The 24497-nt window shown below is 40.1% G+C and overlaps 1 protein-coding gene across 5 annotated transcripts in view; it reads left to right on the top strand.

The window, feature by feature from the left end:
* Positions 1 to 24497, top strand: part of ARHGEF9 (Cdc42 guanine nucleotide exchange factor 9) — a 224594-nt gene that overhangs the window by 123866 nt on the left and 76231 nt on the right. For all 5 annotated transcript variants that reach the window (XM_081080792.1, XM_081080796.1, XM_081080794.1 and 2 more), the window contains exons 5-6: positions 16301 to 16533; positions 21551 to 21680. In XM_081080792.1, coding sequence (XP_080936918.1) covers positions 16301 to 16533; positions 21551 to 21680 — 363 coding nt within the window. The remainder of the gene's footprint in view (positions 1 to 16300; positions 16534 to 21550; positions 21681 to 24497) is intronic.

Raw genomic sequence — 24497 nt, 5'->3', positions numbered from 1 at the left:
AGGGTAGCCTGTGGGGATCAGGCCGAAACCCACAGTCCAATGCTGCCTGCCATTCATGCCTGCTGGTCCCACTCATCCTGGCCCCACTGTACCTGCCGTTGGTCCAGAGGGTGTTGAGGGGGGACCAGGATGCTATCGGCCCTCTGGGCGGGTGGTGGGATGCCCTTGCAGGCGGGGGATCCAGATCCATCTCGCTGATGTTCACAAAGGTTGTTGGGAGCCACCTGGTGGCCATTTTTATATTGTTTTTTCCTTGCAGAGCCTCTAGGGAGGGGAAGTGGCCAAGGTGCCTGAGGCCGACTTCCAAGAGGCCGTTGGCACTGTCAGGATTGTGCTGGTGGTGCCGGTCCATCGGTGCCTGGCCCGTTCTCCAGAGATTGGACCTGTAGACTACTGAGGGAGTGAGTGGCTGCAGCCAGGTTGGGGGGCCACCTAGGCAGGGCAGTCAGCTGAGTGGCACTCCTGCTGTGGGAGTGCACTGACCACCAGGGGGCAGCTCATTTGGTCCTTTGGTCACTAAGGCTTTTATATATATATATAGACTAGAGGCCTAGTGCACAAAAATTTGTGCACTCAGCGGGGTCCCTCAGCCCAGCCTGTGCCCTTTCACAGTCTGGGACCCCCTCGGGGGATGACCACCTGCTGGCTTTGGCCCGCTCCCTGGGAAATTGGGCCTAAGCTGGCAGTCAGACATCCCTCTGACAGCCCGGAAGCCCTCGGGGGATGCCCACTTACCAGAAGGGAGCAGGCCTAAGCTGCAGTTGGACATCCTTAGCGCTGCTGAGGAGGCGGGAGAGGCTCCCACCACCACTGCTGTACTGGCAGCCATCAGCCTGGCTTGTGGCTGATCAGAGCACCCCCTATGGGAGCACACTGACCACCAGGGGGAAGCTCCTGCATTGAGCGTCTGCCCCCTGGTGGTCAGTGTGTGTCATAGTGACCAGTCATTCCCAGTCGTTCTGCTTTAGGGTCAATTTGCATATTATCATTTTATTATATAGGAGTGCCTGCCCAGCCTGGGTGAGGGGCTGAGGGCTGTTTTCAGGCTGGCCACACCCCCTTCAGGGTGGGGGGAGTCCTGCTGGGGTGTCTGGCCAGTCTGTGTGAGTAGCTGATGGCAGTTTGCAGGCTGGCCAAACCCCCCCAGCGGGGACACTCACCCCATGAGGGTGTGGCCAGCCTGGGTGAGTGGCTGATGACTGTTTGCAGGTTGGCCAAGCCCCCCAGCGGGGACCCTCACCCCACGAGAGTGTGGCCATCCTGGGTGAGGGGCTGATGGCTGTTTGCAGGCTGGCCACAGCCCCCAGCCACCCAAGCTCCCAGTGGAGGCTGGCTGAAAGCAGGTATATGGGATTTATTTGTCTTCTATAATTGAAACTTTGTTGCCATGAGCGGAGGCCGCAGTCGGCTCAGGGCAGGTGGGAAGCTTGGCTTCCTCCATCACCCAGGAAACCAAGCCTCCTGCTTGCTCCAGCTCCATGGCTTCCGGCTGCCATCTTGGTTGGGTTAATTTGCATATAGTCACTCTGATTGGCTGGTGGGTGTGGCTTGGGCCATAGCAAAGGTAAGGTCAATTAGCATCTTTGTATTTTATTAGTGTAGATATTTAGGTCTATGATCCTTTTTTGAGATAATTTTTATAAATGGGGTTAAATAATGTTCAAAGCTCATTGGTTTACATAGGACATAGAGTATCCAGTTGTTGCAGCACCATTTGTTGAAAACTGTTAATTCCACCATTTAATTATCTGGGCACCTTTTTCAAAAATCAAGTGATCAGATTTGTATGTATGGGTCTATTTTTGGAGATACTCATCTTTTCCAGTAATCTATGTGACTATTCATATACTAATACCACACTCTCTTTTTATTGTGGTGGTGATGGTGGGTGGTAGTGATGGTGGTTATTTTATTGAGATGTAATTGACATATAGCATTGTATTAGTTTCAGGTGTACAATACAATAAATCAATATTTGTATTTATTGTAAAATTATCACAATAAGTCTATTTAACACCCATCACTATAGATTTTATTAGGAATTTTTTTTCTCATACTGTCTTGACTAATGTAGCTTCATAGCAAGTCTTGAAAGTAGGAAGCATATGCCCTCCAAATTCATTCTTTTTCAAAACAGTTAAGCTATTTTAGATAATTTCTATGTCTATATGTATTTTTATCTCATCACAATGAAAATTTTTCTCTTCTTTTTATTGTATTTATATGAGATGATGGATGTGAACTAAACTGTCATAATCATTTCACAATATAAGTAAGTCAAGCCAGCATGCTGTTTACCTTAAACATATACAGTAACATATGCCAATTATTTCTCTATAAAACTGAAATTTTTTTCAAAAAGAAGAATCAGTTTGCCAAGTTGTATCGAAAAGCAAAAACAAACAAACCGAAAACCTTGCCAGCATTTTGTGTAATATTGCATTAAATCTGTAGATCATATATATATTTTTTATCACATTGGGGAAGTTTCTTTCTATTCCTAGTTTGCTGGTGACTTTATACCATAAATGTGTTTTCTCAAATACTTATTATTTATTTAAATAATCATATAATTTTTATCCTTTAATCTGTTAATAGTGTGAAATGACTTGAAATAAAACCCTCATGGTGTATTATCATTTCAGTGTAGTAATTTTGCCTATTTTAAAAATATATTTTTTTCTAATGCTTATCTTTTTATTATTAAATTCTGTTCTTTTTTTAAAAAAATGCTTTATTGTTTATGTATTACATACATCTCCTTTCTCCCCACTTTGACCTCATCCCAGCTGTTTCCACCGCCCAGCACGTGCCCTAACTCCCCTATTGTCTGGGTTCATTGGTTATGCATGCATACAAGTCCTTTGGTTGATCTCTTTCCCCCACCCCCCGCCTTCCCTCTCAGGTTTGACAATCTGTTCCATCCTTCTCTGTCTCTGGATCTATTTTTGTTCATCGGTTTATGTTGTTCATTATATTTGACAAATGAGTGAGATTATGTGATATATATCTTTCTCCATCTGGCTTATTTCGCTTAGCATAATGCTCTCCAGGTCCATCCATGTTTTTGCAAATGGTAATAATTCCTTTTTTTTTTTACAGCAGCGTAGTGTTCCATTGTGTAGATGTAACACCGTTTTTTAATGCACTCATGTGCTGATGGGCACTTAGGCTGTTTCCAAATCTTAGCTATTATAAATTGTGCTGCTATGTATATAGGGGTGAATATATCCTTTCTGGTTGGTGTTTCTTATTTTTTGGGATATATTCCTAGAAGTGGGATTACTGGGTCAAATGTGAGTTCCATTTTTAATTTTTTTGAGGAAACTCCATACTGTATTCCACAGTGCCTACACAGTCTGCATTCCCACCAGCAGTGCACGAGGGTTCCTTTTTGTCCACATCCTCACCAGCATTTGTCATTTGTTGATTTGTTGATGATAGCCATTCCGACAGATGTGAGAAGGTACCTCAATGTCGTTTTGATTTGCATCTCTTGGATGATTAGTGACTTTGAAATGTTTTCATCTGTCTCTTGGCCTTCTGGATGTCCACTTTCAAAAAGTGTACTTAGGTCCTTTGCCCGTGTTTTGATTGGATTGTTTATCTTCCTTTTGTTAAGTTGTATGAGTTCCCTGTAAGTTTTGGAGAGTAAACGCTTATCAGAGATAACATTGGCAAATATGTTCTACCATGTAGTGGACTTCCTTGTTGTTTTGTTACTGGTATCTTTTGCTTTTTATTTTGATGTAGTTCCATTTGTTTTTTTCTCCTTTGTTTCCATTGTCCTAGGAGTTGTATTGGTAAAGATATTGCTATGACAAATGTCTGATATTTTGCATCCTATGGATTCTTCTAAGATTTTTATGGTTTCCCATCCTATGTTTAAATCCTATATCCTGTTTGAGGTTTTTTGTTGTTGTTGTTGTTTCTTTTGTTTTTTTGTGTGTTTTTTTTTTTTGCTTAAAGTATTACAAAGGCTATTACATATGTTACCTTTTTTTCCCCCCATCCTTGACAGTCCCCTAGGCCTTCCCTATACCCCAGTGTCTTATGTCCATTGGTTATGCTTATATGCATGCATACAAGTCCTTTGGTTGATCTCTTACCCCCCTCCCTCCTGCCCCCCAACACTCCCCAGCCTTCCCGCTACAGTTTGACAATCTGTTTGAGGCAGCTCTGCCTCAGTATCTATTATTGTTCAAAAGTTTATAATGGTCTCTATTATCCATGAATGAGTGAGATCATGTGGTATTTTTCCTTCATTGACTGGCTTATTTCACTTAGCATAATGCTCTCCAGTTCCATCCATGCTGTTGCAAATGGTAAGAGTTCCTTCCTTTTTAGAGCAGCATAGTATTCCATCGTGTAGATGTACAACAGTTTTCTAATCCATTCATCTACTGATGGGCACTTAGGCTGTTTCCAGATCTTAGCTATGGTGAATTGTGCTGCTATGAACATAGGGGTGCATATATCCTTTCTGATTGGTGTTTCTGGTTTCTTGGGATATATTCCTAGAAGTGGGATCACAGGGTCAAATGGGAGTTCCATTTTCAGTTTTTTGAGGAAACTCCATACTGTCTTCCATAGTGGCTGCACCAGTCTGCATTCCCACCAGCAGTGCACGAGTGTTCCTTTTTCTCCACATCCTCTCCAGCACTTGTCGTTTGTTGATTTGTTGATGATAGTCAGTCTGACAGGTGTGAGATGGTACCTCATTGTTTTGATTTGCATCTCTCGGATGATTAGTGACTTTGAGCATGTTTTCATATGTCTCTTGGCTTTCTGAATGTCCTCTTTTGAAAGGTGTCTATTTAGGTCCTTTGCCCATGTTTTGATTGGATTGTTTATCTTCCTTTTGTTAAGTTATATGAGTTCCCTATAAATTTTGGAGAATAGGCCCTTATCAGATATGACATTGGCAAATATGTTTTCCCACACAGTGGGTTTTCTCGTTGATTTGTTGATGGTTTCTTCTGCTGTGCAGAAGCTTTTTATTTTGATGTAGTCCCATTTGTTCATTTTCTCTTTAGTTTCAAGTGCCCTAGGAGCTGTATCAGTGAAGAAATTGCTTCGGCATATGTCTGAGATTTTGTTGCCTTTAGATTCTACTAGAATTTTTATGGTTTCCTGTCGTACATTTAAGTCCTTTATCCATTTTGAGTTTATTTTTGTGTATGGTGTAAGTTGGTGGTCTAGTTTCATTTTCTTGCATATATCTGTCCAATTTTCCCAACACCATTTATTGCAGGGACTATCTTGGCTCCATTGTATGTTCTTGCCTCCTTTGTCAAATATTAATTGAGCATATTGGTTCGGGCTGATTTCTGGGCTCTCTATTCTATTCCATTGATCTATATACCTGTTCTTGTGCCAGTACCAGGCAGTTTTGAGAACAGTGGCTTTGTAATACATCTTGATATCTGGTATTGATATCCCACCTATTTTGCTCTTTTTCAGGATTGCTGTAGCTATTCGGGGTCTTTTTTAATTCCAGATGAATTTTTGGAGAGTTCGTTCTAGATCTGTGAAATATGCCGTTGGTATTTTAATGGGAAGTGCGTTGAATTTATAGATTGCTCTCGGTAGTATGGACATTTTAATGATGATGATTGTACCAACCCATGAACACGGTATGTTCTTCCATCTGTTTATGTCTTCCTCTATATCTTTTTTCAACGTCCTGTAGTTTTCTGAGTAGAGGTCTTTTACCTCTTTGGTTAAGTTTATTCCTAGGTAGCTTAATTTTTTTGGTGCGATGGTAAATGGGATTGTTTTTATAATCTCTCTTTCTGAAAGTTCACTATTGGTGTATAGAAATGCCTCAGATTTCTTGGGGTTAATTTTGTATCCTGCTACATTGCCAAATTCATGTATTAAGTCTAGTAGCTTTTGGATGGAGTCTCTAGGGTTTTGTATGTATAATATCATGTCGTCTGCAAATAAGGACAGTTTTACTTCTTCTTTTCCAATTTGGATGCCTTTTATTTCTTCTTCTTGCCAAATTGCAATGGCTAACACTTCCAGTACTATGCTGAATAGGAGTGGTGAGAGGGGTCATCCCTGTATTGTTCCTGTTCTTAGGGGAAATGGTGTTAGTTTTTGTCCATTGAGTATGGTGTTGGCTGTGGGCCTGTCATATATGGCTTTTATTATGTTGAGGTATGATCCTTCTACTCCAGCCTTACTGAGAGTTTTTATCAAAAATGTGTGTTGGATTTTGTCAAATTCTTTTTCTGCATCAATTGATATGACCATGTGGTTTTTTTCTTTCAATTTGTTTATGTGATGTATCACATTTATTGATTTACGGATATTGTACCATCCTTGCTTCCCTGGGATAAGTCCTACTTGGTCATGGTGTATGATCTTTCTGATGTACTGCTGGGTCCGATTTGCTAAGATTTTGTTGAGGATTTTGGCATCTATGTTCATGAGGGATTTTGGCCTGTAATTCTCTTTCATTGTGTTGTCTTTACTTGGTTTTGGTATTAGGGTGATGCTGGCTTCATAGAATGAGCTTGGAAGTGTTCCTTGCTCTTGAATTTTTTGTAGTAGTCTGAGGAGGATAGGTTTTAGTTCTTCCTTGAATGTTTGGTAAAACTCCCCTGTGAAGCCGTCTGGTCCTGTGCTTTTGTTTGATGGAAGCTTTTTGATGACTGCTTCAATTTCTTCCATAGTTATTGGCCCATTGAGATTTTTAGATCCTTCCTGATTGAGTTTTGGAATGTTGTATTTTTCTAGGAATTTGTCCATTTCCTCCATGTTGTCTAGTTTGTTGGAGTAGAGCTGTCCATAGTATTTCTTTAACAATCATTTGTATTTCTGTGGGGTCTGTTGTTATTTTGCCTCTGTCGTTTCTGATTTTGTTTATTTGGGTCCTCTCTCTTTGCGTCTTGGTGAGTCTGGCTAGAGGTTTGTCAATCTTGTTTATCCTTTCAAAGAACCAGTTCTTGGTTTCATTGATTTTCTGTATTGTTTTTTTGGTCTCTGTGTCATTTATTTCTGCTCTAATCTTTATTATCTCCTGCCTTCTGCTCACTCTGGGGTTTTCTTGTTGCTCTCTTTCTAATTCTTTGAGTTGTAGAGTTAGATGATTTACTACCATTTTTTCTTGTTTTTTGAGATAGGCCTGTAGAGCTATAAACTTCCCTCTCAGGACTGTTTTCATTGGTTCCCATAGGTTTTGGATTGTTGTGTTTTCATTGTCATTAGTTTCCAGGATGTTTTTAATTTCTTCTTTGATCTCATTGGTAACCCAATCAATATTTAATAGCATGCTATTCAGCTTCCAGGTGTTTGAGTATTTTGGGTTGTTTTTATTGCAGTTTATTTCTAATATTATGCCATCGTGGTCTGCGAAGATGCTTTTTATGATTTCAATCTTCTTGAATTTGGGGATACTTTGCTTGTGACCCAATATATGGTTTGTTTTTGAATATGTCTTATGAGCACTTGAGTAGAATGTATATTCCGTGGCTTTGGGGTGAAGTGTTCTGAAGATGTCTATTAAGTCCATCTGATCTAGTGAGTCATTTGGGATTGCTGTTTCTTTGCTGATTGTTTGTCTAGAGGACTTATCCAGTGCTGTCAGTGGTGTATTAAAGTCCCCTACTATGACTATATTGTTGTTGATCTCTCCTTTGATATCTTCCAGGAGTTTTTTTATGAATTTGGGTGCTTCTGCATTGGGTGCATATATGTTTACCAGGGTTATATCTTCTTGTTGTATTGATCCCTTTAGTATTATGAAGTGGTCTTCCTTATCTCTTGTTATGGCCTTCATTTTGAGGTCTATTTTGTCCGATATAAGTATTGCTACCCCAGCTTTCTTTTCCTTTCCATTTGCCTGAAAGATATTTTTCCATCCTTTCACTTTCAGTCTGTGTGAGTCCCTTCTAATGAGGTGGGTCTCTTGTAGACAGCACATGTATGGGTCATGTTTTTTTTATCCATTCAGCCACTCGGTGTCTTTTGGTTGGAGCATTTAGTCTGTTTACATTTAAAGTTATTATTGAAAGGTACTTGTTTGTATCCATTTCTTTTTTTGTGTGGCTGTTTTCTTTCTGAGCTTTTTATTTCTTCTTTTTATACCAGTCCCTTTAGCATTCCGTGCATTGCTGGCTTGGTGGTGATAAACTCCCTTAGCCTTTTTTTGTCTGTGAAGCTTCTTATTTCCCCTTCAAGTTTGAATGATAGCCTTGCTGGATAGAGTATTCTTGGATTCAGTCCTTTGCTTTGCATCACTTTGTAAATTTCCGTCCATTCTTTTCTGGCCTGATGTGTTTCTGTTGAGAAATCATTTGATAATCTAATGGGAGATCCCTTGTATGTAACTTTCCGTCTCTCTCTTGCAGCCTGTAAGATTCTCTCTTTGTCCTGAACATTTGCCATGGTAATTATGATGTGTCTTGGTGTGGGTCTTTTCGGGTTCACCTTGCTTGGGACTCTCTGGGCTTGTGTGACTTTTTTCTTCCCCACCTCAGGGAAGTTTTCTGATATTAGTTCTTCGAATAGATTTTCTAATCCTTGTTCATCTTTCTCTTGTTCTGGCACCCCTATTATTCGTATGTTGTTTCGTTTCATGTTGGCCCAAAGCTCCCTTAGGCTCTCCTCCTGTCTTTTAATTTTTTTCTCCAATTGCAGTACATTTTGGGTGTGTTTTGCTTCCTTGTCTTCTAATTCACTAATTCGGTCCTCCACTTCTCCTAGTCTACTGTTGATACTTTCAATGGTGTTTTTTATTGCAGCTATATCACTCTTCATTTCTTCTTGGGTCTTACGTAAATTGTTGATTTTTTCATCTGTTTCTTCTAGCTTCTTCCATATGTTATTGATTTTTTCATCTGTTTCTTCTTACCTCTTGCATAGGTAGTTGACTTTTTCATCTGTTTCTTCTAGCTTCTTGCAGAGGTTGTCGATTTTTTCCTCCATCTGTTTTATGCACTCTAGGACCTTTATTCTGAATTCTTTTTCTGTCATGTTGCATGCTTCTGTATTACTTAGCTGCTTTTCTGGAGAGTCCTCCTTCTCTTTCCTTTGAGGGTTTCTTTGTCTACCCATGTTTGATCTCACTGACATATCTAAACATTGAGTCATTCAGTGGCTGCTCCCTGGGTGGCAGTGGCTCCTTGGGCTGTGGTTGCTCCTCGGGGGGTTGTGGTAGCAGCTGCTCCTCAGTTGGCAGCAGCTACTCTGGTGGGTGCTGTTCACAGCTGTGGTTGCTCTTCTGCCTGGTGTGGGGAGGCTTCATGAACAGCTGCTGTTCCTCAGCAGAGGATGTGGTGCTCAGGAGGCTGCTGTTGCTTGGATCTTCTGTGTTGATTTAAAGACACAAAATACAACACAACAAGGCACCACGTATCAGGCACTAAACACAAATATATTCACGATATTAATAACCCCAAATAAAGGTGACCACCCGAATTAAGAGAATTAGGGCATAAGGAAGAAAGCAGAGAAAAAGATAAAAGAGAAAAAAGAAAAGAAAAGAAAAGTAGGGAAGAAAAAAGGAGTGCAAAAATGAAATTGGGAAAAAGGAGGGAGAAAGAAAAGAGAAATAAAAAGAGAAAAAAAAGAACAAAAAGAGAGAATGAAGTAGAAGAGGGGAAGAGACTATGTATATGAGGAGAAAACTCCTATAGAACCTCCACTAATCCCAACAAATTCCATCAACAGCTCCCTGGAGATGAATGCAAACTAGAAACAACCAATAATATCAAGAGAGGCAAGGGAAAACAGAAGCACAAAAATAACTGCGGGGGGAGGGGGTAGAGGAAGGGGAGAAACCAGCAGAAAAAAAGAAAAAGAAAAAGAAAAACAGCCTCACAACCAGTCCTAAAAAACACACACAGAGACACAAAAACAAACAAACAACAACAACAAAAAAACCAAAATACTCAACAATCAAGCAAACAGCAACAAAACTATGGAAAGATAAAAGAAGAAAAAAAATTTGGATAGTGAAGAAAGATAAGGGATATGTGTATAAGGATTTAGAGCAGTGGATTGGAAATAGGATATATAAGTAGGGTGAAATTTTGACAGGAGGTAAACAAAAAGAATAGGGAAAATCTAAAGCAGGAATAGGGTAAGAGAAACAGGACAACAAAAGGGGAAAAGTGAGGGAGAGGGTTTTAGCATAGAGGTAAAATTGAGGTAGGGAAAATTGATTCTAAAGGAACGATGAAAATAGAATAGAGAACACTAATCCCAAAATAAAATAAAGAGAAAATAAAATGGCACTTTAAAAAATGGTAAAATGGTAGCAGTAATAATACTGGTTAAAAAAAATGTAGTAATTAAAAGGGTAAAATCAGGTGATGGAAAAAGAAGAAAAAAAAATTGGTTTCTTAGTTAAAAGGTGAAAAAAGAAAAAAAAATTGCAGTAGTGAAGGTCCTTCGGTTCTTCTACTCGTCAGTCTGGCTTGCCTTAGTCCTGTCAGGTATTCAGGAGAGTGTTGAATTTCCCTACGATACACTGTTCCTCCGTGTTGTAACCCACAGTCCTGATTTTAAAGCAGGCCGTATTTGTTTCCCAGACTGCCTTAATTTGTATTTAGCTAAGAGTCAGTTAGTGGCTCAGCCTCTGGGTGGCAGTGTTTTTGGGTTGGCCTCTGAGGCTGTAGGGCCTCTCTGTCCAGTAGCTTGGGTTTATTGTCTCTATTGCACTTAAAACTGGTGTGGGGAAGTCCACTGCCCAGAGCTGGTTCCTTAATAGTTACCCGCTCTGTCTGTTTTTTTTTTTCTTTGTGTGTGTGTTTGTGTGTGTGTGTGTGTGTGTGGTGTAAATTGGTGGTCTAGTTTCATTTTTTTGCATGTATCTATCCAATTTTCCCAACACCATTTCTTGAAGACTCTGTCTTAACTCCATTGTATGCTCTTGCCTCCTTTGTCATATTAATTGGGCATAATGGATTGGGTCGATTTCTGCGTTTTCTGTTCTGTTCCATTGATCTACGGTATATGTCTGTTCTTGTGCCAGTACCAGGCTGTTTTGATTGTTGTGGCTTTGTAATATAGCTTAATATCTGGTATTGTGATCCCTCCAAATTTGTTCTTTCTCAAGATTGCTACGGCTATTCGGAGTGTTTTCTTATTCGATATAAATTTTTGGAGAGTTTGTTCTAGGTCTGTGAAATACGCCATTGGGACAAGTATTTTAATGGGCATTGCATTGAATCTATAGATTCCTTTAGGTAATATGGACATTTGAATGACTTCGATTCTACCAATCCAAGAACACAGTATATTCTTCCATTTGTTTATGTCTTCCTCTATGTTTTTTCAATGTCCTGCAGTTTTCTGAGTACAGGTGTTTACCCCCTTAGTTAAGTTTATTCCTAGGAAATCTTAATTTTTTTGTTGCATTAGTGAATGGGATTTTTTTTTTTTTAGTTTCTCTTTCTCTGAGTTCATTATTGATGTATAAAAAAGCCATAGATTTCTGGGTGTTAATTTTGTGTCCTGCTACATTGCCAAATTCATTTATTAAATCTAGTAGTTTTTTGATGGAGTCTTTAGGGTTTTCTATGTACAATGTTATGTCATCCATGAATAATGACAGTTTTACTTCTTTTCCAATTTGGATGCCTTTTATTTCTTCTTCTTGTCTCATTGCTATGGCTAGCACTTCCAGTATTATGTCAAACAGGAGTGGTGAAAGTGGGCATTCCTGTCTTGTTTCTGTTCTTAGAGGAAATGGTTTTAGTTTTTGCCCATTGAGTATGATGTTGGCTATAGGTTTGTATTATAAGGCTTTTATTAAGTTGAGGTATGTTTCCTCTATTCCCACCTTGCTGAGAGTTTTTATCAAGAAATAGTGTTGGATTTTGTTGAATGTTTTTTCAGTATCAATATATAAGATTTTGTGATTTTTGTCTCTCAGTTCGTTTATGTGATATATCATCTTTATTGATTTGCAGATATTATACCAGCCTTGCATCCCTAGAATAAATCCCACTTGGTCAAGATGTATGATCTTTCTAATGTAATGCTGAATCCAGTTTTGTAGAATTTTGTTGAGGATTTTGGCATCTGTGTTCATCAGGGATATTGGCCTGTAATTCTCTTTCTTTGTAGTTTCTTTATCTGGTTTTGGGATTAGGGTAATTATGGCTTTATACAAAGAGCTTGGAAGTGTTCCTTCCTGTTGAATTTTTTGGTTAGGTTTTAGGTCTTCTTTAAATGTTTAGTAAAATTCCCCTGTGAATCCATCAGGCCCAGGGCTTTTGTTTGCTGGAAGTTTTTTGATGACTGCTTCAACTTCCTCCATAGTTATTGGCTTCTTCCTAATTGAGTTTTGGAAGATTGTATCTTTCTAGGAATACGTCCATTTCTTCTACGTTGTCCAGTTTGTTTGAATAGAGTTGTTCATAGTATTTTTTTATAATCCTTTGTATTTCTGTGGGGTAAGTTGTTACTTCACCTCTTTCATTTCTGATTTTGTTCCTTTTGGTCCTTTCTCTTTTGTTTTTTGGTGATCCTGGCTAGAGGTTCATTAATCTTGTTTATCCTTTCAAAGAATCAGCTCTTGGTTTTATTGATTTTTTTTTTTTGTATTGTGTTTTTGGTCTCTATGTCATTTATTTCCCCTCTGATGATTATTATTTCCATCCTTCTGCTCACTCTGTGCTTTTCTTGTTGCTCTCTTTCTAATTATTTAAGTTGTAGGGTTAGCTACTTTATTACCAGTTTTTCTTGGTTTTTGAGATAGGCCTGTAAAGCTATGAACTTCCCTCTCAGAACTGCTTTCCCTGTGTCCCATAGATTTTGGATTGTTATGTTTTCATTGTCATTTGTTTTTATTTCCTCTTTCATTTCTGGTAACCCAATTATTGTTTAATAATGTGCTATTTAACCTCCAAGTGTTTGAATTATTTTATTGTAGTTGATTTCTAAAAGCTGCAGAGTTGGCGGGGTCATGCACCTATGACATGAGGCCATAAGGTATCAAAAGAAGCTTTTATTTCAGGCACCTGGGTGCAGGTGGGCTGAGTCCAACAGAGGAATCAGAAGAGAGTGTAGGGAGGGAAAGGTTTTTATTAAATTTTGCTGCCTGCAAGCCTTTTTGCTGATGTAAGGGTTTGGTCCGTCCTTAGCTCTTACCGGCGCTAGATTTCCATTAGCTATCTGCACTATGCGTGGTGAAGATTGCAAGCTTTCTGCAAGATATCTGCTAAGCACAATAAGTTTTCTCTGTCCTGTTTTACTCTCTTTAACCCTTTCAATTTCTAGTGTGATGCCATTGTGATCTCAGAAGATGTTTGATATGATTTCAGTCTTCTTGAATTTGTAGAGACTTAGCCTATGTCCCAATATGTGGTATATCTTTGGGACTGTCCCATGTGCACTTGAGAAGAATATATATTTTGTAGCTTTGAGGTGAAATGTTCAAAAGATGTCAATTAAGTCCATCTGATCTAGTGAGTCATTTAGGATTGCTGCTTCTTTGTTGATTTTTTGTCCAGAGGATTTATCCAGTGATGTCAATAGGGTATTAAAGTCCCCTACTATGATTGTATTGCTGTCAATCTCTCCCTTGATATGTTCCAGAACTTTTTTAAAATGTATTTGGGTGCTTCTGCATTGGTTGCATATATGTTTACCAGAGTTATATACTCTTGTTGAATTGCTCCCTTTAGTATTATGAAGTGGCCTTCAATATCTCTAATTGCTGTTCAAATTGGGTGTGTTTTCCTGCCCTGTCTTCTAGCTCGCTGATGCAGTCCTCCCTTTCTTCTAATCTACTGTTGAAACCTTCCATTGTGTTTTTTGTTGTAACTGTATCATTTTTTATTTCCTTTTGATTCTTACGTAAGTTGTTGATTTTGTCATCTATCCTGTTTAGGAACTGTATGACCCTTACTCTGAATTCTTTTTTCTGACATTTTGCATGCCTCCGTTTCATTTAGATCCTTTTCTGGCGATTCTTCCTTTTCTTTCCTTGGGGCTTGTCTCTTTGTCTCCCTGTTTTTGCTGTCTCTTTCTTGCTCTGGGCTCCCTGCAGGGGATCCCAGGCATTAAAGCCCCTAGCAGTCAAATGGTCCTGGACCCCTAGCCCAGGAGTTGGGTCTTCCTTGAGCTTCACACTGTTATTGTCTCTCCTCAGAATTGTACTCCCTTCTCCCGTGGTTCTGATCCCTCAGTTGTCTCTTTCTTGTGGTTGGCTCATGTGGGTGCATAGTTGCTCTGGTTTGTGACTCTCTGTGAGGGCCAAGAACCCTCTGGCATGCAATTTTCTGTGCAGCCCCAGCTCCTAAGGCAGGATGGTGCCTAGGTCCCTCTGGCAGTGCACTTGCAGCATGGTACTGTGACCTGTTGCTGGGCACACCAGGACCCACCAGCAGTTCTGACCTGAGGTGGGGGTAGGGTGTGTGCCGGGTTACAGCTCTGTCTGTGCTGGGTTCAGAGCATGCACAGTTCAAAGGCTCTGTCAATGCTGGGGGCAGGGCACTCAGCAGCCGAAGGCTCTGTCAGTGCTGTTGGCCGAGCACCCACCTATCAACGGCTCTGTATCTGCTGGGTGTGTAGCACACACTGGCCCAAGGCTCCATCATTGCTGGGGGCTGGATACGCACCAGGCTGCCTCTCTGTCTGTGCAGGGGTGGGGCAACACTGGTCAGAGCCTCTGTTTCTGCTGGGGGCATAGCAAACACTGGGCTGCGGCTCTGTCTGTGCCAGGGGTGGGGTGCACACCAGCCAAAGGCTCTGTCTGTGCTGCTGGCAGAGTGCACTCTTGACAAAAGCTCTGTCTATGTGGGGGGTGGGGTGATCACTGGGCGAGGGCTCTGTCTTGGTGGGGGTGTAGCATGCACTGGTCTGTGGCTCTGTACTAGGACCAGGGATGGAGCAAGGAGTGGGGTACCTGTGGTTTGCACTCACAGCATGGGACCTGAAGCATGGGATTCTGGGACACTGGGTTTGGGCTTTGGCAAGGAGACACAGCTCAGGAGGTCTGTCTGGCAAGCACTCACTGCAGACATTGGGACCTACATTGTGGTATCACGCTGCTCACTACTAGAGCATGGTGGTGGTTCCACGTGTGTTATGGGTGGCAAGCAGCTCCCTGCACAGGTCCTGGGGTGCTATGCGAGGTTGGTCTGGGTTTTGGTGTTGCAGCACTCCTGGCCTCCGTTACTCCCCTCTACAAGATGGCATGGGTTCCCCACCAAAGCCGAACCAGTCTGGGGTGCCCGTGGTGACAGCAGGGGCTCCCCATCTAGGAGAGCCTGATCTTCCAGTTCCTGGGACTCCTGAGATATCTATCTGTCCCTCATTTATTCACACACATACCACACATGTCTACACATGCCCTTCTCACCCCTTTACACACGCACACTATCTCCCTCTTTATTTATATATTTTTCTACTTTCTTTTCATCTGTGGGGCTTGCCTATTTAGTATTTATTTTAAATAATACTTTTTAAAGTCTGTATAATAACTCAATCTTGATTTTTTGTATCTATCAATTTGCATTGCCTATTATTTCTCTTAGGTTTTGTTTATGTATCAGATAATCATTGTATGAGTTTTAAACAATGTATAAGAAAATTTGTAGAGGTTTATTTTAAACTTAGAAATAATTTCAAACTCACAGGAAAGTTGTAAAGTAAGAAAAGTACAAAGAACATTCATATACCATTTGCCCAGATTCACCTATTGTTAACATAACATTTAACTGCTTTTACATTATAATTTGAATATGCTCTCCTTCATTCTCTTTTCTCTTTCCTCTTCTCCCCTCTCTATATGTATATGTACATGTACATACTTCCACTCATATATTTTTTCTTAGCCATCTGTTTAATTTGCATACATCATGACCTCTTTACCCCTAAATACTCCAAGGCGTATTTCCTAAAGAATATTCTGTGGAGACAGTTTGAGCCTCTGGATGATGTGATTTCTTTGAACAGAAATTGTTATATTTTTCTAGCTTTTCTGGCTAAGATTTAGCTAAAAAATTTAGTCTGCCATTGCCAGAAATTTCTAAAGTTTTATTGCTGTTATGTATTTTCCTATTGTGAGGGCCAGTCTCTCCTCATTACCCTTCTTTTATAGAATTTCTTTACTATTGCTACTTATTTCTTTTTCTATATGAAGTTTTACAATAAGTTTTTCTTGTTTCTAAATAATTCATTTCTTATTATTAAATTATGAATTAACTTTGGAAGATTGATATTATCATGTTACTATTCCTATATAACAACAGGGTCTGTTTTTCCATGTCTCTAAACTTCTTTTGGAATCCTCAGCAGTCTTTTACTTTCTCTTCATTTTTTCTTCTGCTCACAGCAAGATGGATTCTGGATATACTCTGAGTACTGTAACAACCATCTGGACGCCTGCATGGAGCTCTCCAAACTGATGAAGGACAGCCGCTATCAGCACTTCTTTGAGGCCTGTCGCCTCTTGCAGCAGATGATTGACATAGCTATTGATGGTTTCCTTCTCACTCCAGTCCAGAAAATCTGCAAGTATCCCTTACAGTTGGCTGAGCTCCTCAAGTATACTGCCCAGGACCATAGGTAAGGGATTAATGGAGGCAAGAGTGAAGGAGAGAGCCTCCTCTACATGTTGGTTCTTACTAAGTATGTATGTTCTTTTTCCTTGTCTGAGCTTCTGTTAGCTTCTTTGCACAATGGGATGATGACATATTCTTGCTTACCTCACAAGGCTGTTATGTATATAAAGTAAGAGAAGGCTTATGAGAGTTGCTTATAAAGTTGTAAATCAAGTTTCCTTGCATTATAGTGTCTCTGTTACTGGTTTTTAAGAGCTTGTTTATGACTGAAGATGTTAACCATTTCTCATGTGTTGCAAATGAAATACCATGTTTTTTGTTTCTATTTTATTCTGGTGTTTTACTTTTTGGTTGTATCAAACTTGTGTATTAAATATGATCATGTTCTGTTTTTAAAAAGTTGTAAGTCAGTATGCACAAAAAAATCATTTTGCATCATCATTATTGTACAGCTTAAACCCTGCCTTCAGGGAGCCTACAGTCTGGTCCTTAGTCCTGAGTTTAGCCAAGTAATTCAACACAGATGGAATAATTGTTCAACTGTTATTTTCTATTCTGCTTAATAGATTTAAATATCTTGGTAACAGCCTGCCCAACTATACCGACCTTACATTTATTCTGCAAGGCTAACTCCTTGGTTTTCTTTATCTTTTCTATCCTGCTCTGCCTCATTCCAACTGTACTTTCCCATTAGACCCTGAACATACTGGGGGAAAATAGACTTGAAACTTCCTCTGAAGTTTTTTTCAATTTTTTTTTAATATTTTCAAGAAAACCAACTCAAAATGGACCAAGGAGTTTATCTCTCAGAATGGAAATGGCATCCCTAACCCCCTACCAGTAAGGTATATGCTGGGAGTCATCTCCAACAATGGGGATGATCTAAAGTGAACCATCCCCCACTCTCCCACTCTTTCAAGTGTTTTACTTCATGAACTAGAGTCCTCAGACTGTTTCTAGACCGCCTTTAATTTGTATTAAGTCCCTGACCTTAGACCAGTTGGCCCAGCTCTCTGCTTTCTTTCTGATTGAACACTCCAAGTAGAAAGAAAGCCTTTGCCCAATTGTTTTAGCTTCTTATCTGATTTGTATTAGGCCTGCTTTCTACTTTTATTTGGCTCCATTGCCTAGGTTCCTTGGATCTGACTTGTAGACCTAGTTGCATAAGGCCATGGGTATTGGCCAGTTGGTTTTGTTTATGTCAAACTTCTAGGTCAATCCATGCATTTATTTTTAAGTTGATGTTTTTCTAAGCAAATCATGGGTCATGTGCTTCAGTAGTTTTGGAGCCCTGAACAGATTTCAGATATGAATCCAAATACAGTGACACTGGACTCTCCCTTTGTGTGAGTAACACCACCAGTAGTAATTCTGCCTTCCATGCTCTGTTGGCTATGAGGGAGGCAGGTAGAGAGAAGGACCTTGCAAAGGAGGATTCTTCTCTCTCCTCCTTCAGTCTGTTTGCTAGCTTGGGAATGATGGGAATATTCATTAGATTTGAAATTTGGAGGTGACTAAATCTCATTTAAAAAGATTTAATACAACTCATTGTCAGAACTGAGTGCCAAGTTTTCTAAGGACACAGTTTCTTGTGAGAGCTAACATAGGACACTGAAGAACCCCCACTAAAATTAAGATATTTTAAAAATAAAAATGGAAAATATTTATGGCACTTATAATGGAAAGACCCTTAAAGGAACATATTCTAGTCAGATTTCCTCCTTCTATAGCTGGAGAGACTGAGGCCCAGACAGTGAAATTACAAAGAACAAGTCCTTGGAAAAACAGGGACACAAAATTTGGACAGTGGTCTGAGAACTTAGCTTTTTTATTTTTTTAACTGTAAGTTGTTTTTGTTTTGTTTTTTAAAAACCTTGAGGATATGTTTATTGACTTGAGAGAGAAACATTAATGTGAGAGAGAAACCTCAATCAGTTGCCTCCCATACACGCCCCAACCTGGAATTGAACCTGAAACCTAGGTATGTGCCCAGACCTGGAATCAAACCCACAACCTTTTGGTGTACAGGATGGTACTCCAACCAGATGAGCCACCTATCCAGGACTGGGAACCTAACTTTTTAAACCTTTTTAAAGAGCTCTCCAAATGATTCCATGCCCAAGAAGGTTTGTCAGCCATTGTTTTAGCCCATCTGCAAGGTGTCTTCCGATTCTGTTAACTCGTGATATCATGAGCCTAAATGCCATTCACAGTTATACTTCATGGTGTTAAATGACCAGAAGCAGCCACTATTGTACCTAAATCTCAGTGGAGCAGCCTCCAGACCAATAGTTTTAAAACCGGTATATTCAAACAGTGGTTCTCAGATGTTTTTATATCACAGTTCATTTCCTACCTAATCCTGAGTATCTGTTCCATGGAACCTAGCAGGAGGCTCTAAAAACCATACTTTGGGATGGATGATTTCAACTAGGTAAATTATATGTTACATAATTGCTTTTAAGAGCTCAGAAAGACCATGTTCAAAGCATAGTAAAAAGCTATGTTAGTTTCTTAGGTCAAAGCAACCTCAGGGCCTTTCGAGTTTAATGGGAACCAATAAGATAGGTCATCTGCCTGGGATTTGCCATTCCTGTGTTACTTCACCTTGTAACTGGAACCCCTGCCTCAAGGCCACCTTTCCCTTTGGGTCCCTGGTCTCCTGTCCTTCTATCCCCTGGGATCAAGAGTGCTGAGAGAATGTCTCAGAGAGTGACAGGCTACATCAATCCCTATTTTCCTTCAGCATGCCCTATTGGGCCCAGCACTATACCCAGGTCACAGTCTACCCCTTTCAGCAGGTTCAGCAAGCTGTGTCAAGATGGCAGCTCCTGTGATGCATGTCAGAGTAGCTTGGATTGGAAGGCAATTAGAAGTTGCTGCCAGCTTAAAAGCTTAGTGTGATAGGTGTTAAGATAGGTGGGACTGAAATGCAGGCAGTCAGGGTGGCTGCTGAGGTAGAAGATTAGATGGATGGACAGTGATAAATGGAGAATAATACTACCTTTGCTTACAGAAGGGTGACATGTCCCCATCCTGCCACCCAACCTTCCTTAAGCTGACAAGAGGGCATTTAGCTGATGTATCTGGAGTAATAAAATCTTGCTTCAGTCAATCTCTTCATTAGGGGCCTGGGCCCAGACCTCATCTGGATTCCTCGGGACTCTGAGCAGGATTCAAACTGGACCACAGCTATTTACTTTTTTCACACACTACTAAAGCTAAAGGGGCAAGTTAGAGATGGGAATATTTCCTCTATATCCGTTGTGAGAAAGGCACCCAGGTAACAATGGCAAAGGTTGACTGACAGTATTGCACAGTGGCAGGGATTAATTCATGGCTGAGTGGGGCATGAAGTAATAAGCATTTTCATGACAGTGCTGTCTAGTATAACTTTCTATAGTAATGTAAAGGCTCTATATCTATGCTGTCCAAGATTTTAACCATTGGCCATATATGTCTACTGAATACTGAGAAATGCAGCTGTTAAAACTTGGGAACAAAAAAATTATTTTACTTAAATGTAGCTCTTGGCTACCTTATTGGACAGTATAGCTCTATGCTTTACCTTCCAGAAAGTAGCTTAAGGCCTTTTCCTGATGCTCTCAAATCAGATAGAGAAATGGCCCAAAGAACAGAGGTTCTTGTTTATGTTAACAGCTTCTACTCTACACTGTAACCACCCATTCTAACATCACCCTATTATGCTTCTAAATATCAGGCTCAGATAGTAGTGCCAGAGAATAACTTTGGCAATGTTACAGAGCCCAATATATCCCCCATAGGCTGTAGGATCTATTGTAAAAGGATGAAATGTAACATGAACAAATGTAAAGATTTGCCATTGTGTTTAATAAATCAACAGTTAAACTACAGATTGAGAGACATGCAGCTTCCAGACAGCATATTTCAAAGAGACTTAGGAAACATTAGTCAGCCATAAGCTCAATATGAGTCAACAGTAGGATCCAGAAGAAAAAACTGATAATAGCTAACATTCATAAAGACTCAGGATAAAGAAGAGCTTATTTTTTTAACAGAGTTTTCTTGAGACAAAATAAACTGGTTAGGAGGCATAGTAAGTATTTTGTTACTGGAAGTGATTAAATACAGTAATGTTTGAAGACTGAGGTCTGGCAGTTGTACAGAAAACAAACTGGAGTAAAGGAGTAAAATAGTTTACATGGATGATTAAACCCTCAATAAATCCTAAGGTAATGCTCCTCATTTTGTGGGAAACTAAGGAAACGGAGTCACTGAGAGGGTGAATGAAACTTGCCAAAGGCCACACCACTAGTCAGTGACAAAACTAGGATTTGAGCCCAAGGAGTCCGGTTTCAGTCTCTGTTCTAACCACTATTCTATGTATTATCTATATATTGTTCAGGAGGATGTTACTTCACAGTGATCTGGGGCAGAGTTCCCTAGAAATAGGTGATAGAAGAAATGGTAAAGTTGTCTGGACCAAGGCATGTGCGAAGATCCCTTCTTGTTTTTTAGCTGGTTGTATCAGATAGGATACAAAAATAATAGTGTAGAAAAGATATGGGTCTATTTTTTATCTTATGAAAAATATGTCTGCAGGGAAGTAATCTATGGCTGCCATAGTCTTCAGAGACTTGGACTTTCTCAACCTTTCTCTTATACTATCTCTAGGAGTCTGGACCTTATCCTTATGGTCCAAGATGACTGCTAGAACTTCAGCCATCAAATCTATATTCTAAGTATCATGATTAAGTAAGGGCTAAAGAATGGTATGCCAATTTCCTTAAAAGAGGTTTCTCAAAAAATTATTCTCCACACTTTTATTTACATATCATTTGACATAATTTAGTCACATAGTCACCCCTTACTGTAAAAAATGATAGGTAATGTAGTCTCCATGTGACATGGCTTCTATCTGAAAACCAGGGTTCTGTTATACTAAGTAGGAAGAAGAAAATGGATGTTAGGGTTGGCATGTAGCAAATTGGTTCTCTGGCACATTGAGTCATTCAACTTGTACTTTTGTGTCTTCGCAGTGACTACAGGTATGTCGCAGCTGCTTTGGCTGTCATGAGAAATGTGACTCAACAGATCAATGAACGCAAGCGGCGTTTGGAGAATATTGACAAGATTGCCCAGTGGCAGGCCTCTGTCCTAGACTGGGAGGTAGGATCCTTACCAACAGGGATATTGGGAATTCTGAACAGCTTAGCCAGAACTGAACATAGCCATGGATGGGTGAAGAGGAATTAGATTTGAAGAGCAGCAGGAAGGATTTAGATGAGAGCCAAAGCAAAACTTCGTGCTAATGAGAGGTATCTTGTACTTGAATAGCTTTCTAGGAAGGTTGGATAAATCTTTGTAACAGTGCTTCATTAAGAAAGGAAAGGTTCATCATTTTTCTTATTGCCAGGAAACAATTGTGTTGACTAGGTAACCTTTCAAATCTCTTTCAAGTCCTGGAATTTCATCGCCACCAGATGAATACTTGGCTGAAGAGATCTATATCCTAATTCACTCCCAAACACAGAATACAAGGTTGGTTCTCTGGTATAGGCCAGCCAACATACTTATTTTCCTCTTGTTAGGGTCACCTCACCATGACATATCTATTAGCCCTACCCAAGCCTGCACACTTCAGGCCCTGACTATCATCCCTGCCCAACTGACAGACCAAATTCTGTTTTGTTTTGTTTTTTGTCATATGCTTATAAAAGCAATACCTCACAACCCCATTCCATTGGACATAGATATAACCTCTAAGTAATAATCAATACTTCAGAGCAGCTTAGGGGAACAGCATAGAAAATGACCTGTTCCAAGGACTATAGTTTCTGGAGAATTTGAATTCCTAATTTTTCTGATGCTGATATTTGGTTTAGCTATCACTTTACCACCCTTTACACGCATTAGATCCACTTGAAAGGAAGGGAGAAGGAACATATCCCCGACACCTTCTTTTTAATCTTTTTTTTTGAGATATTTTTTACCAGGAACCCAAGTTTAGAGCTCATGTTTGGGAACATGATTGTGATTTCCTCCTCATGGAACCCTTCCCCTCACATCCTGGTTGTGTAATACTCAAGGACCTATTGCAGTTTACCATCGGGTGATTTAATTCAAAGAAGTTGGAGGATACACGAAGCTCCAGCATAATGGAGGCAGCAAGAGCATCTGTTTAAAAGCTAAACTGGCTTGATGAGGCATGTTCCTGGGACCAGGAGACCAAATCTGGTGCTGGATGGATTTGTTATTTCTCTGCCCTCTTGTCAGTAGGCAGCATTGAAAATAAACTGTATGAAAATAAACCCTACATCAGACAATCAGCCTGTAATCAGAATGGTGTGCTGAGAATTGAGATGAGTGAGATGTGCTTTTGCCTATCGGGGGCGGGGGCGGGGGGGGGGGAGTGTGGACAAATACATTCTAGGAAGAGGAAACAGTGTGAGCAAAATTCTGGAGGAGTGGAAGAGAACAAAAGGCCTGTGGGGAAGGGGTCAGTGGAAAAGTTTTGCACTTTGGGGGCAAGGTGAGAGCTCTGAATTCTGAGAGAGCTCTTTCCTTCACATGGACTGATTTGACATGGCCACTTTCAAGCAGCCATATAAGGTGAGCCATACAGGAACCATTGTATTATTCCAAATGTCCAAATAAGGAAACAGATTGAGAGTGGTTAACATATTTCTCATAGGCACAGGTAAATTGGTAGCAGCAGTGGGTCTAGAACCCAAGCCTTCTGAGATTCTCACCTCAGAAAACTTCTAGGACACCTGGTTGTTCCATTAAGGAATCATTATTCTACTGTGGTTCAGTGATTAGAACATGGAATTTGGAGGGAGTCTGACCTGGATTCAGCCACTTTAGGACAATTACTTCCAATTTCTCTGACCTTGATTGTGGGATATTAACAGCATATTTCTTATTATGTTGTGAGTATGAATAGGAGTATGTATGTATCACAGGATATAGGGCACACAGTAATACTCAATAGAATAACTTTCACTTATATAGAGCTTATAGTATGATATTTGCTTTCCTAACAACTTCATATATGTTTATTTATATAATCTTCACAACAGTCAAATGAGGTTGGTACTGCTAGTATCCTCATTTTTAAAATGAGAATACTGAGGCACAGAGAGGACATGTGAATTGCCCGACATCAACTGTAAACCACCTTGATGAGCATAAGGAGTATTTTTTCAAGGTTTTATTTGTTTTTGTTTGCTTGGTGGAGTTACATGTGATAAGTAGTACTTAGAATAGAATTTGTCTAGTTACTTATACAGTGGGTGGACCAGATGACACTGAGTAGTCCTAGTCCTTATACAATCATTCTCAATTTAGTAAGTGGTGCATCTAAAAGTAATCTTGGCCATTCTTGTATGGCATTGGCCCCTTTTATAGATTTCTTTCACTTCATATATATTCAAAATAGATGGTGACACATCTTCCTGGCATACTTCAGATGGGACATGGCAGACTGGTACCACTCTCACCTTTCCATTCCTTCAAAGGAAAGGCCTGTATAGTCCCTCATTCTGAGGAATTCCTCTCCCAGATCTGGGCCTCCAGAAGTTCTGTGCTTCTATGTGGGCTCCCAAAGAAGGAGTGTTATCTAAGTTTTAAGGTATCCCTGGGTTGGAGTCTGGAGTCACAGTAATATCTCTGAGCTTTCTTTCTGAGGTTGTATTATTAGAAAATATTCCTGCTGAGCTCCTCTTTTCCTTTCCACCCCTTAGACTGGGAAAAAATGGTATGCTTGAGAATATAATATCCAGCTATCCCTCTCTTTGGCCCAGTGCTGTTTGCCTCTGATTATTCCTGGGGTGATGTAGCAGCCATCATTTCTAACTGATTTCAAGCTTTGAGTACCAGGGCTAGGAACTTAGACATCCTCCTCAGATACCTCATTTAACAGCTGGGAAAGCTGAGACCAGAGAGAGGAAAGTACTGACTCTCCAGTAATTTTGGCCTGGATAC

Source organism: Myotis nattereri, assembly GCF_964212035.1.
Source record: "Myotis nattereri genome assembly, chromosome: X".
In the NCBI taxonomy this organism is placed as follows: Eukaryota; Metazoa; Chordata; class Mammalia; order Chiroptera; family Vespertilionidae; genus Myotis; species Myotis nattereri.
The sequence above is the reverse complement of the archived record's forward strand: the minus strand, read 5'-3'. Positions and strand labels throughout refer to the sequence as shown.